Source organism: Antennarius striatus, chromosome 19 (genome assembly GCF_040054535.1).
Source record: "Antennarius striatus isolate MH-2024 chromosome 19, ASM4005453v1, whole genome shotgun sequence".
NCBI classification, from domain to species: domain Eukaryota; kingdom Metazoa; phylum Chordata; class Actinopteri; order Lophiiformes; family Antennariidae; genus Antennarius; species Antennarius striatus.
Window position 1 is genome coordinate 4118155 of NC_090794.1, and position 14813 is coordinate 4132967.

The 14813-nt window shown below is 39.7% G+C and overlaps 1 protein-coding gene across 1 annotated transcript; it reads right to left on the reverse strand.

Moving 5' to 3' along the window:
- Positions 1 to 492: 492 nt before the first annotated feature.
- Positions 493 to 2424, reverse strand: LOC137613824 (CAP-Gly domain-containing linker protein 1-like). The gene has a single exon (XM_068343276.1). The coding sequence runs from the start codon at positions 2422 to 2424 to the stop codon at positions 493 to 495; it is 1932 nt and encodes a 643-aa protein (XP_068199377.1).
- Between the last annotated feature and the right edge of the window lie 12389 nt (positions 2425 to 14813).

Genomic DNA, 14813 nt, shown 5'->3' on the forward strand with positions numbered 1-14813 from the left:
CATCAGAGAGAACCAGAGAGTGTTGGGTTGTCAACTCTGAGGCAAACAGGTCCACTTCCACCAGGCTGTATCTGCACCACATCTCCATTACTACCTCTGGTTGGAGTCTCCACTCCCCAGCTGGAGGCTGATGAAGAGACAGAAAGTCTGCCACCACATTCTGCGGTCCTGGCAGATACATAACCCTCAGGCTGGAAAAGCCAAAGTAATGAGTTGCTCTGTAGAGACTCCATAGAAGCCTGTATGTGCTTACTAATTTATCATTACTCTTTCCTATACACACCTTGAGAATTATTATTCATTATCTGTACCTACAGATTTATTATGCTATTACCCATAGTATTATAGTATCTGCTACTATTACCTATATGTGCCTGGTGATTTATTAACATATTCTTTTCTATTCATTCATATAAATGCATCATGTTTTTTATTCTTTATTTAAATTTATTTCAGTATTTTACAGTATTTTCTTTGAAAAAACAAGTTTTTCTATTCCGAGGAAGGTAAAAATTTCTTGTACCACTTCTTCTTCTTCTGCTTCTTTTTATAGCTCTCATGATTTTCCAGCTGGGACTTCACGGCAACTGTCTCCATTGGCCACCTGTGCTCCATTTTTGTCTCATTGACAATCTCATTCAGAGTCTCATTCAGGGCGTCTTTCTCCTGAAGTTGGGAGGACTTTTTCCTCTTCCCGTGAATTCGGTTGTTCTCTACCTGCTGCTCAGCCTCATTCTGTGGCCATCTCTGCTGAACATCATTGGCAGCACTGGATTTGCTCAATTTCCCGCTCTCATTTTTGCTTTCCGTCCTGTCCAAAACCTGCTTCTGTTTTTGCAGAGACTTTCCTGTCTGAGGCGATTTGTCCACGGTGACGATCTGCTTGTGAGCTGCATCCTCGTTGTCTTTGAGCAGAGCCTCATACTTCTTTAACTTCTTCTTTAGCAGCGTTATGGTGGTCATCGACTCCTTCCAGTCCTGTCCCATTGCTTTGAACTTGGATATCATGGCCCTTTCATTCTTCAACCACTCCTCCTCCTTCTTCTTCAGCAGATTGATTTGCGCTTCTGTCTGCTGAAGGAGAGATGACTTTTCCTTCTCCCATTTAACTTGAGTGGCCTCCAACTGCTGCTGAGCCCCCTTTAGAGCAGCTTTAAGGGTGTTAACCTCCTTTTTCTGCTGCTCAGACTGATCCCCAAAGAAATGTCTACCTTTCTCCATCTCTTTGAGCTTGGCTGTCATGACCTTCTCCTTCTTTAACCATTCCTCCTTCTCATTCTTGAGCAGAGAGTTTTGAGCTTCTTTCTCCAGGAGACACATCGTGTCTTCCTCCAACTGCTGCTGAGCCTCCTTCAGAGCAGCTTTAAGGGTGTTAGCCTCCATTTTCTGATGCTCAGACTGATCCTTAAAGAAATGTTCAGCTTCCTCCATCTCTTTGAGCTTGACTGTCATGACGCTCTCGTTCTTCAACCATTCCTCCTTCTCATTCATCAGCAGAGAGTTTTGAGCTTCTTTCTCCTGGAGACACATCTCAAACTTATTCAACTGCTGTCGAGCCTCTTTCAGAGTAGCTTCAAGGTTGTTAACCTCCCTTTTCTGCTTGACTTTCATGACCTTCTCCTTCTTCAACAATTCGTCCTTCTCATTCTTAAGCAGCGAGTTTTGATCTTCTCTCTCCACGAGATACATCTTGTCCTTCATCAGCTGCTGCCGAGCTTCCTTCAGAGCAGCTTCAAGGTTGTTCACCTCATTTCTCTGCTGCTTAAACTGCTCCTCAAAGAAATGTCCCAATTCAACTTTCTCTTTGAGCTTAACTGTCATGACCCTCTCCTTCTTCAACCATTCCTCCTTCTCCTTCTTCAGCAGAGAGTTTTGGTCTTGTTCGTTCTTAAGTAGAGCCAACGTGTCCTGACATTTCATTTCATTGTCCTGCATCTTCTTCTGAACCACCCTCAGAGTAGCTGTGACGGTATTAGCTTTATTTTTCTGCTTCTCAAACTGATCCTTGAAGAAATTTCTACTTTCCTCCATCTCTTTGACCTTCTCTGCGATGGCCTTCTTCTTCTTCAAACACTCCTCCCCTTGCTTCTTCTTTCGAGCTTCTTCTCCAAGAGACACTGCGTTCTTCAGCAATTCGATCTCACTGGCCTGCAGCTTGTGAGTCTCATTCTGAGCATCAATCTCCTTATTCTTTGCCTCGAGTAGAGCTTCTAATTTAGATATCTCTGTCATCATGGTGATAACAGAGTTCTCTAGTGCCTCCCAATCTTCCTCCTTCATCAAAATAGACTTGGAGCAAGATTCAAGTTTTGTCTTCAATTCCTCAGTTTCCATTTGAAGGTTTTTCCTCTCAGTTTCCAATTTGTTCACCCTGGCTTGAAGTTTAGAAGCCAGAATTTGATTTTTAGCCATATGGACCGCCATCTTTGACTTGAACTCCTTGCCTTCCTCCTATGAGGATTTCTGAGCATAGCTGTCTTGGAAGTCGTAGGTATTCTTCTCCAACATTGTGTGCTTAGTGCTTTCATCATCAAAGACATCTTTAGGCATTGTACTCCTTTGTTATGTAAGGAAATGTCTCTGTACATTAAGCTAAATGTCATAAAGAATGTGGGAAATAGATATCAAAGACATTTGTCTTTACCACGTTTGTCTCAGATGTACACGACTCAAAATTACCACATTTTCACCCTTTTTAATTGTAACCCATTCAACTAAATCACTCATAATTTTATCACAATTCTTCCTTAACTAGTTGAGATTTTTCAGTGATTGTACAGCGTGAGCTCTGATCAGGTACAGGGCAGAGGAGACAGTCATTTTTACAACTAGAGTACCTGAACACAAATTTCACTAATGCTGTCAATTTTGATACTACAGCCATGGAACCCACATAGAAACATAGAAACGTTTAAAAAAAAAGTGCAACTTATAGTCTGTATTATTATTTACATTACGCTCAATGCACCATCAAAGACATTCGGCTTTTTTTTCCACCAAAAAAAATTCCCTTTCAATCTTTACGAGAAAATTCCATTTTCACCCTTTTTAATTTTGTTAATTTGAATTAAATTAACTTGTTCCAATAAATCTATCTGTTACATTGGCTGTTTGAGTCTGCTGAGTGATTTCAGGTGTGTGTGACTGAACAGAGTTCCACCAACTGCAGCTCATCTGGTCATTAGCCTGCCTACTTAAACTCAGCCCTGCCACACACACACACACACACACACCTCTACAACTACCTGCTGCCAAATCGCTATCACTGTTCAGTCACTATTTTGTGTGACTCTAGCCTAATCATTTTTACCAAGAGATTTGCTCTGATTTCTGCTTCAGCTCTGCTCCACTTCCCTACACCAGGAAGAACATTCCAGCTAAACCTCTGACTGTCAAAATAAACCCTGATTTTCACCAGCCACCTCCTCTTCTGTTCACGTTTGGGTCCTAATACTGACACACCATCGTATTTGTCTCACTTATCTCCTTCACTAGACGATAGTCGAGGTTTTTCAGTAATTCTATAGTGAAAACTCTGGTCAGGGAAATGGACTTCAAAATTTGTGCAAATACTCTGTATTTTGATGCTACAGCCATGAAACCAACATAGAACTGTCTTTCGACTCGTCCTGTTTGGGGTCCCCACAGTGTATCATCCTTTTTCCATTTAGACAATGTTTTTTTGTTTGTTTTTTACACTGGATGTCCTTTCTGCTGCAACCTTAGAAAAACTTGCTGCAAAAATATAGATATCATTTGTCCTCTGGTTTGGAGCTTCCTGACATATATTTGTAACTAATGTAGATGTACTTGCATGAGAGATCTGTGCTGTCCCTCTAATAAGTAGCTCAGTTTTGTGTCTCACCATCAATAGACGCTTCAGTGTCCAGCATGTACACTATGCATCATGTAATGTGAGATGGACCATGTCAATGCTGGAAATGCTACTGATATCAGCGTTTAAGGACAGGTCTGCTTTAACGTAGCCAGGAGCACAAGCAATGGGAGTCATGCAGAACACGCATGTTGGGTTCTGCAAGGCAGAAAGAAAGGTCAAAGGTGCGAGGAGGGTAAATAAACTGTGAATTTACATCTACTTTACACAAATACACACATGCTCAATGCATAAAACACACAGATTTACAGTCGTCTGTTATTTATATGAACAGAACGATGGAAAGAATGTTTGAAAACGTGTTTGGTTTCATCTTGTAGTTTTCATTTTCCACATATTCCATGCATGTGTGTTTGTACATGCTCAAGTGACAGAGGGCCACGCAATACAACACCCCATGCAATGATATGCAAGGTCATTTTGCACCTCTCCCAGCCAGAGTGACGTCATGCAGTGTAAAATACCCCCAGGGGCCACTCGGAAGCAAATTACAGAATGTGTACTGGAAGCAAATTCAAAGCTACTGAATCTGTGCAGCATGAAGAATCTGCAGTGTCTGCATCTTCAGCCAATAATTTAAGAAGATAATTCTTTAGAATAAATGAAACATTAAAATAATATTAAATAATAATAAAAACATTGCATTTATTTGACAAATAATGAATAAAATCCTGATCCTTCATAGATTGGTGATCCTAGTTTACACCGAATCTTAAATATTAAGTATTTCTATCAGATACAATTTTATTTTTCTATTTTATTTTTTACTCATCCAGTTGTGTGGCAGCTCTCTCTCTCTATTCTAAATTCTACAGCTTATATCGGCTGACAGGTTCATTTCAGGATATAAGGAAATGAACGTGACGTAATGAGGTATGACTGCATTACGATTGCTCAAATGATAAAACAGTCTCACCAAAAGACTACAGTAATTAGAGGTGTGAGCTCCATCAGCAGATGAAGAATTTTCATCCAAATTGATAAAATTGGAGAATTAGCCAAGAATTAATAACAATTCTTTTAAGACAGAAACCGGTCGTAAAATAGGAATTTTAAGAACCTGAGCTGTTGCCGCATGGCAACCGTTGTCACCCTGAAACAAACAGTTGGACCTTGAGTGGAGCGTGAATGGTGGTGAGAATCCTGGCACTGAGCTGGTTTTGGTAATGGAAATTTTAAAATTTCCAAAGAAACCATCAATTATACATCTGAGCCATTTTGAGTTTTTTTTGTTTTTTTTCCAGGTAGGCACACCTACTGCGTGACTCAGCCTTGACTCACATGCAATGAGTAATGAAATAATGAAAGCATGATTTTGTAATATCAAGCATTCTTTGATTGGTTGGAGCATGTTACAGAAATGTGTTGCCCTGAGCTATGTAAAGTATCATCGAGTGTGTTTGAGAAACGAAACAGAGAGAAAAAGCGAATTGAACCACCAGACACACCTCAGACAATTAGATTCAACAACATAAACTAATGAAATATATGATGGACATCTGTTCTCATTAAACAATTTATGCATAGTTGATGCAGTTAATACATAGCACTGAAATAGCGTTCTGTTAGTGAATGAGCGACCCAACAGCAGCATGTAAAAGCTTGATGCCTCGTTCAAAGGCATTCCTCGCTGCAGTGATTGTTTGTTGTGTAAAATGATGCCTTCACAATGTCGCCAGGCATTGATGTTGCTTTCTGGGTAATGAGTAGGAGGCAAGGGGAGAGCCAGGGAAATGGGTTGGGTTTTTTTTGAACAATTAGAACATTTATGTTGCACTGCTAAATCTGCATTAAAAAAAAAAAAGCTTTATCGATTATAATGATCCATATTAATCGGCAACTACGACCATGATGTTTGCAGGCTGTAGGTTCTCAAACAGGATTTTATTTTTCTGTATTTGGTCTCATGCTAGATAGCAAATCAAACTTTATATCAGACAAAACCAGAAAATTATATATTTTAAAGCAAAAAATAATTCATCCATTAATAGAGTACTCCCCATAGATAATCAATTCATTAGAAACTAGTTCAATACTTGAATCAATTCTCTTAACTTGACACTTGAAAACCGTGACCTTAGACAGCTGATCAGAGGTCAACTCCATCTGTTCTCCATCAGGTCGCTCACAATGCCTGAAAGAAAGGATAATGGAACGCTACGAGGGGGGATCCCACATTAACTATATATCCATAAAAATAAACTACGTGGGATTTCGGATCTGAGTTTCATTTGATTTCAAATGTTGTCAATCATTCATGTGAGGAGTCTCCAGAAAAGATCTTTAAAGATGATGATTGGGGTTGGGCCGGTGTGAAAAAATAATATATTATATGAAGCTTTATTACTAGCATTCAATAAAATCCAGTTCAGTTCACCAAATTTTACTGGCTGTTGCAGCTGCTACCACTGAGCCCATGAACGGGAGTGTGGGGGCGCCGCAATCCATTGGGATTACTGAGTTTTTATGTCTCGTGACTATTCAAGTCAAGTTTTCTACTCAAGTTTAACATCAAATCAACAAAATAAAAGGAGCAGCTTGAGCTTGAGTGTTTAAGAAAACCTTTCAGCTTCTTTCACAATAAAAGTCCAAATAAGTCAAAGGTCAAACCAGACCAGAGCAAGTCTTCATTCTAAAATATTATAGTGTGTTACTGATGCTGGTGCCACATGCTGCTGGCTGTCTCCACCTCCACCTGACGACAAATATTGGTTCAAATCACAACTTGTTCAGCCTGTACGGCATTCTAGATTGGAAAAACAGGAAGTCTTTCCATCCTTATTGATTACTCCACTGGATTATTCGTTAGCGGGAATCAGACTGTGAAGAAAATCTCCTAAATTGAGGTTATTCAAGGTCACACAAGGCCTTGGTGTTGGCATCGAGTGATGAGGGCTCAGCTGGGAATAATGGATGGATGGATGGATGGATGGATGGATGGATTGATGGATGCATGGATACGCCGTCACTTGGCGAGGTGCCCAAAGTGACAGCTGACCTAATGATGAAGGCCTTTTTATCCTGAACATGTGGCGGATGCTGCGGCGGCTTCCGTGACAGACGGTTCCTCGGAGGCTGGGACCAGGAGGGGGGAAGGGAAAGTGGACCAGCTGTGGACCCACCCTCCCTTCTTGACGATCAATGTGTCTTATCTGTTGTTCTTATCGATCAATATGTCAGATTTACTCCATGAATGTTGCGGTCAGCCTTTCTCCACCATGATGTTCTCCCTGGACCAGGTGACCATCAACGGTGCTCACACTGGAGAAATGGTTTTTCTGCAGATTCACTTGCATATATAAAATAATATATTATTATTATATTATCATTACATATTTATATTATTATATATTATTATTAGTAGTAATCTGTCTTCATATCACCAACAAAACACCCTAAATGCGTGAGTTCCATGAGGAGCACTCTGGTCAGTTGCTCCAGAAGTCTCTAACAATCTAACGTTTGACTCCAGGAACTCAGTGTTGATTATAATGGATGTTTTGATGACAACCACGAGGAAGAAAAAGTGCAACTGCAAAATAATCAATCAAATCCCATGACTGTTACTATAATCAACTCAAAATATCATCTAGCTAGAGGCTAAAGATGCTCGTCCAAGAAGGGTCGGTCAGACATCAAATGTGCTTCCTTTTGCACAACCCATAACCCCTTAAATTCTGATCCCAAACAAACCAACTGGACATAGGTGTGTGTGTGTGTGTGTGTGTCATTGAGAGGACATCCACCAAGTGAGTTAACCACTCACCCATTGCCACCCCCCTTCCCTCCCCCATCCGTCTGAATGAGTTCCTGTTCCCACATACCCAGAGAGCTCCAGCGGTGGAGACACCCAGATGGACAAGAACTGTTTTTACCGACATTAAACTCAGACAGTCCCGTCGCCGTGCCGCTGTGCGTGCTACCTCCTTTCATATGGAAATTGGATCTTGACTTGAGAAGGGGAGTGTAATGTGGTTAAAGGCATCATGAAAAGCCTGCTGTAACAGGATTTCATCTCAGAGGAGAGCTGACTGCCGCCGTGAGGCGAGTCATTAGGGAAAACCCGTTTGTGTCTTCGCTTGTGAGTTTGCGCACTTCTGGGTTTTTTTTTTGGGGGGGGGGGGTTTGCGTAGGAGGTCAGACATTCCTCCCAGCTGGTGACTGTTCATTCAGTGATGCCACCTGGCTGAGGGTCAGACGTGCCGGGACAAAGATGTCTCACCGCAGGCAAACCGTGCCTTCAAGTCGGATGGATGGATGAATGGACGGATGGATCTATCCATCCATCTATGCACCCAACCGTCCAGCATTCATTTACTCATGTAGAAATAAAAATTGTGACACAACCCGCAGTTTTTTGTTGTTGTTGCGTTGTTTTAGATTTACATCAGATAAGAATGATTGTGGGTAAAAAGGTGAAGTGAAACGGGTGGAAACAACCCACAGGAGTTTGGTGCGTGTCCAGGTGAGGGGGCGGATCCACGATTTGCAAGTTAGTACATTTGTCATCATTTTCCCCCACAGATGCAAAAGCATCGTCTACACCACGTGTGTCAAACTCAAGGCCCCGAGGGCCAAATGTGGCCCGCGAGAGCATAAAAGGTCAGGGTGTCTAAAAATAAATACAGTAGGTCAAAAAAGTGTTTTAACCAGAAACCACATTTCCCACAATGCAGTAATTCAGCCAATTTTAACTCCGACAACAGCATTTTGAACAAAGTTAATGAAATAACTTGTGTTTGATGTTATTTTCCTTCATTTTCTTGGATAGTTTGATCCTTGATTGATGGAGTTCTGTGGGTTTTAAGAATTTGACAAACTAAAAGTATTTATGTTATAACAGAGAAACACACAAACATGTTTTTTTTCTGTGTACCTGTAATGTTTGTAACTTGAATAAGTGATAAATTCAGATTTATTTAACATTATGAAGTAGTTACATTTATATTACATTATATTGAGTTACCTTTAGTTAAATTTATAAGTTACATCTGGCCCTTTGAGGACAGCTATTATGCTGATGTGGCCCTGAATGAACAGAGACAGGACAAACGAACTTAATGATCATTTAAGATAATGAATATTAGTAATGAGATCGAGGGTCACTGATGTTTGTGGTATGAATACAGTCGTTTGTCCTTCTGCTGATCCTCATCTCTCAACCAGAGGCTGACAATGAAGCATGTCTTGTGTGTTTTTGTTTACTGAGGTGACTGTACTTGGTGGAAAACATTTTTAATAGCTGCCCTCCAAGGTCAGCGTCTCTCTCTGTGCTATGTGAGGAATGAGCGAAGGCCTTCGCTCGCAGTGCCTTCAGCTGACTCCAGAGAGTCGCGCTCATTGTGTGGCAGCCGAGGGGGAACAAAGACATTTCCACCGGAGGAACTTTGGGTTCCTGTCGATAAGGGCAGCGCCGCGAGCCGAGCCGTGTTTATATGCTTGTGTACAGTGGAGATCTGTGGAGTGGCGGAGGCTTGCACTTTCCAGACAACAAGAGGTGACTGTATAAATAGTTACGCTCAAAGGAACATCAAACACAGGGAGAAAATTCCTCCCGATGATCAAGATGCTCAGCCTGAATACGGTGTGTGTGTGTGTGTGTGTGTGTGTGTGTGTGTGTTTACTGATGTTTAGACTGAGGCACATTTGCAAACAAAACCCCAACTCCAATCTGACATTTTTAACCCTTTTGAGACCAGACAATGTGTAGAAATGATGCCAGTGGATGAACTAGTTGTTTATTCTTTTGTGTTTCCTGCAAATTTAAGTTTTTTTTGTTTTTGTTTTTTTTAACCCTTTGCATAAAGTTCTTAATATTTCCATTAACCCATCAATTACTACCAATTATCTTCAATCAGTGGTAGAAAATATCTGCACTCAAAGGTACGTCATATATTCATCTGTAAACTTACACAGAAGGTTAATATTATAATTATTAATCATCTTCACTTGTTTGCTAGTTGATTTTTGCTTTACCGACCTTAATAACATGCAATGTTCTAAAATCTGATTAATTATCAAAGATAAGAAACCCTTAAAGTAGTTAAAGTTACCAGATAAGGTATCAAAATTTTTTTATTTTTTTATTTTATATACTGGATTAATCCCCAAAGAGAAATTAGTGGCACACTCTAGTTAGTCACATGCATATTTATATTAGCTCTACCGCCCGCTCTACCGCTGAGCCACTGTACGCTATATGTTTATAATGAAGTTATAATAGTTCTAAATCTGGAGTTGTAGCTTATCAACTGAAAGAATGGAATCAACTTACGTGTTTCCTGCCTCTTATTTCATATGTTGCTTTTTGTTTTTGTTTTGTTTTTCCCATAAAAAATGTCCTTGAGTGGTTTTAAAATTTCTAAAAGGAAACCCGGCATCACACTTGAGACTCTCTGTTCTAATTTAGGTTCTGTGGCAAAAACATGAACATTAATAAAGAAGTAAATACGTCTTCATAACAAAGGAAAAGCGTTTCTCTGCCAAACCTTTTGTCCGTTCCTACGTCGTCCACCTATCAGAGTTTTCCCGATGTTCTTGGACTGCTTGTTGAACTTTTGGGGATTTTCCAGGGTGATAATGAACAACTTAACGTCCCGTTTGTCTCCCACTGATTCCAGGTATATATTCTTATATTTGTAAAGTAACGACCTCATCAATAGAACCTTTAACAAGCTCCTGGCTCTGATGCTGTTAGCATGTGACAGCATTACATCCCAGCCCTCCGGTGACATTCACACAAGCTGTCTGCTTCCTTTCCTGTCCATTTATCGGCGGCTAATTGCCAGTAATGTCCAGGAGACAACGCTGCATCTGAACCGCTTCATTCATTCACTTATCCTGGTGTCGGGACTCCAGCTTTCATGTCCTTCATTCCCACGGTTGTGCTGATAGATTCTCAAAATCTATGCAGGCCGCCCAGGAAAGGGTCTTTTTTTTTTTTTGGCTAAGATGCATCAGCATTAGCCTCACAAGATGAAATTCATTGCAGTTTTCGTTTCCTACATGAGTAAAGTCATTTTTACTTTTTTTTAAAAATCCAACCCAAAGTAACGAAGAAAGAAACCTGGAACTAAATTTAAAATAAACCAAAAACAACACGAATTTTCAGGTGGATCTGAGTCTGGATGTGGATTCTAGATCGCTTTTTCTTTTCGCCATTAGAGAGAATTCTATTTCTGTCAATAACTCTGGATGCAAAAAAAATGCAACAGCTGATAATTTCCTGCCTGTGAAACAACATGGAATGCACGTATTGTTCAAACTCAACCAGCTCTGACAGACGTTTCCCACTCAGCTCGGATAAACAATCCTTACAGGATTTAGTTTTATACAGCTTGGAAACTATTTTCCTATTGTTCATGTTTTTATTAACAATGTTGTTGGCTGGGGTTTGTTATCTCTGAGGGCTTTTTAGTTTTTACCTATTATTTCCCCTCAAACTCTCTCAGATAAACAGCTCCACCTGATCTGACTTTATACTCTCTTAGCCGTCAGTTCAGCTGATTCTTAGATGGAAAATGTTCTGCAGGTGGTGATCAATCAACCAAACCTTTTAGCCGTTTTAATATGATGAAATAATGTGATCCATAAAAGTACAGCAAATGAGTCACTGATGTGATCATTCAGACTTTCTCTGGTTTGAAGACTCTTCTCTGGTCTAAAAGCGATACCAACACTCCTTCTTTCAGCGGCTGTTTTGACCCTAGCTTATCGATTTTCTCCACAGAAGGAGCCGGTGCAGAGATGAGCTCTACCGCTGCAGCAGAGGAGGTCAGTAAGTTTACAGCCAAAGGAGGGAGGAATGGGGAGGAGGAGAAAAGAAAGACAAGAAGAGGAGGCAAGGAAAAAAGGTTTCTCTGTGAGAGTTAGCCGGCTTATTTTTAAACGGTAGTAAGAGAGAAGAATGTAGGATGTGAGAGCTTCTGAAGCAGCGAGGGGCTGAATGGGGCTGTCAGGCGTTCTGACAAAGGTCCATGATAGAAAAATAGATTATTATAAGACCCAATCTTCTGATTAAAGCAAGTACGCCTTTAACTTTAACCTTTAACCCAAACAAAAGGCCATTTATGAAAGAAAAATGTCTCAACTGGATCATCGTGTAATGTTAAAGAAAAATGTATATAATATATATATATATATCATAGATCTAAAGATAGACAACCATCCATGATTGTAATACAGGTTTTTGTGGCATTTCCTACAATTCAACTTGTAACCGACTTTAGATAAATCTAATTTTTTTAATATTTGTGATATTTTAACAGTTCCAAACAAACAGTGTCACAAAGCAGCACAAAGAAGCCTAACTCCAGACTGCTCTGTCCATGGAGGTGATGTCCCTCACACACTGGACAAGGACAAACCCTTCTGACTGAATGTTAACTACACCTGACCTCTAGTGGAAGGAAAGGGTCATTACAACTAAACCCACCCGAAACCAGCTCGAATTTTAGATATATATAGAGATAAAAAAAATTTTATTGATAGGGATCAGGGTGTCTGTAAAACATGTACACATCCGCTTTCCTCTACGTCAGTGACACATGTTTTTGTGATTTTATACTTTAATTCACTTTTAATTTCAAAGGTGCAGTGTGGTCTAATTTACGCCATAAAAAATTACAGTCAAAAAGTTCCATATATTAACATAATATGATTAATATGACAGATTATAATCTACTATTTACTTAAATTACATTATATTTAGCTCAATTTCGGCATTAATGTGTTTTTATTGTTATTTGACAGTATTTCTAATGATTTAGTGCATTGATATGCGGTGATTTAACTCTGAATGGTGTGTGTGTGTGTGTGTGTGTGTGTGTGTGTGTGTGCGTGTGCGTGTGCGTGTGCGTGTGCGTGTCAGGGTTGTGGATAGGGTATTAATCACGGCTTATTCATTACCTGTGTCCCTTTGCAAAAATCACTGCAAACCACCAAATTAATGGAGCGTCCAACATTCCTGTCTTTATGCCGGGACACAAAGGAAGCTTTTCTGAGGCTCAGTGATAAATCAGAGGCTTGCAGTCAGCGACGCTCTCACACAATGTGATGGTGACGTTAGTGGCTGCAGCAACAATCCCACATCTCTGACCTCCTCCCTCCTTTTTAGGTATTGTTGCACCAGCCATGAAATCAAGCAATGAAACGAAGGTTAACTGTTAACCAGCAGCATGTCAGCCCATCAGTCAAGAGCTGAGAAGTCACACTAGTCTCCTCATCTAACAGAGAAAAACATTTAACAGGAGCTATTCTTTATTTTGAGCACTTTTATTTAGTCACCTTGAATTAGGGGAGGCGAGACAGGAGGCGTTTTATTCTCATGTACAGACGGAAAGAGGATTTCAATGAGCTTTACTGAAGTAAAGTATTTATAATGAAGCATCAATCGACTATTCTCAATACAGGCTGTAATAATAACAGATGGGAGGTTAAGGAAGGATGACATTTTCCAGCTAAAAGTGCTGAAAGTGTGTTTATTCTGGGTGGAAAAAAAGCTGTGGGGATGACTGTAAGGTCAAACTGAGCAGGTGTGCTGCAGGACAAGCATATTCTGAAAACATGTCCTTCCTGTTTTTATTTATTTATTTATTTATTTATTTGTTTGTTTGTTTGTTTGTTTGTTTGTTTGTTTGTTTATTTATTTATTTATTTATTTATTTATTTATTATAGTTTGCAGTTTCAATCTGTGAAAAGACAAAATCAATGGGGAAAAAAATTAAATACAAAATTCAAAAGCAAAGAGAGAAAAAGGAAAAAAAAATCCAAAATAGTGACAAAGTGAAATCAAAATGACGCCTTTTCAATCCTCTGGGTGATGGATCCCAGAATGTAGAAACTCAATGTTTCTACAATATCTCAAACTTACAGTATGTTATGATAAATTTCTGAATTACAGGATTTTAAGGCAAAAAAAACTGCAGCAGATGTGAAGAGAGGAGACGTGGGGGGTCGGGGGGTCGGTGTGTGTCTGGTGACGGACAGCCATCACTCCCATCAGCCTCTTTAGTTAATTATGTTGTCAGGGATCACATGACTGTTTTAACAGTTCACTGAACTTCTCCTTTTGTATCAACAGCTGTTGTGTGTTTTTTGTTTTATACACTCTTAAGAATATTTTATGCAGGTATAAAAATAATCAAGAAGAAAAATGATTTCATTTGGAAGCTAAAGTTAAAATATCTGTGTCTACCTCATTGATTGAATGCAATATCAAATAGTTTGACAATCACATTGAATCACAAATGCAATATGGGCAGGGATGTGGTGGATATCACATTCTGGAGCCTCTGCATCAAAGCTTCTATCCCTGCGGTTTTCCTGCCTTCAGCTGTGTGTATTCCAGCTGGGTGTGTTTGCTGTTTGAACCTTGGACTAACAGCTGAGTTATGTTTGTTTCTGTTTTATGATGAGGCAGGAAAATATAAAGAAAATAGATCCCACTTCAGCGTAGTCACGCAATACGACCACTAGGGGGCACCATTCTTCTGTATAAATACATTTACGCTCTTGGTTGAGCTGTTTGGGATGAGTAAATATGAAATAATCTCAATTAGTACCACTTTAAGTTGGTTAAAATATATTTGACACGTCATTACATCTTTTAATATATCGTATGAGGTTTTTCCCTCAAGAATGGTTGGGAAAAAATGCAAATATTTAACAAACATACTGTTGATGGCTGATATATAGACTTATTATTATCACGTAAGGCTCAGGGCAACATCACAACAACAGTCTGCATCAACACAGGTCATCACAATACCACGTTACTGCACAATAAATAAGATAAAAACATGTTATCATCTTAAAACATGTACGTATAGAGTGAAAGAAGAGGGTTTGGGGGGGGTTACTGTCAGTCAGAGAGATGGTCACCACTACCACTGTCTTCACTAGTCTTTACTTTATCAG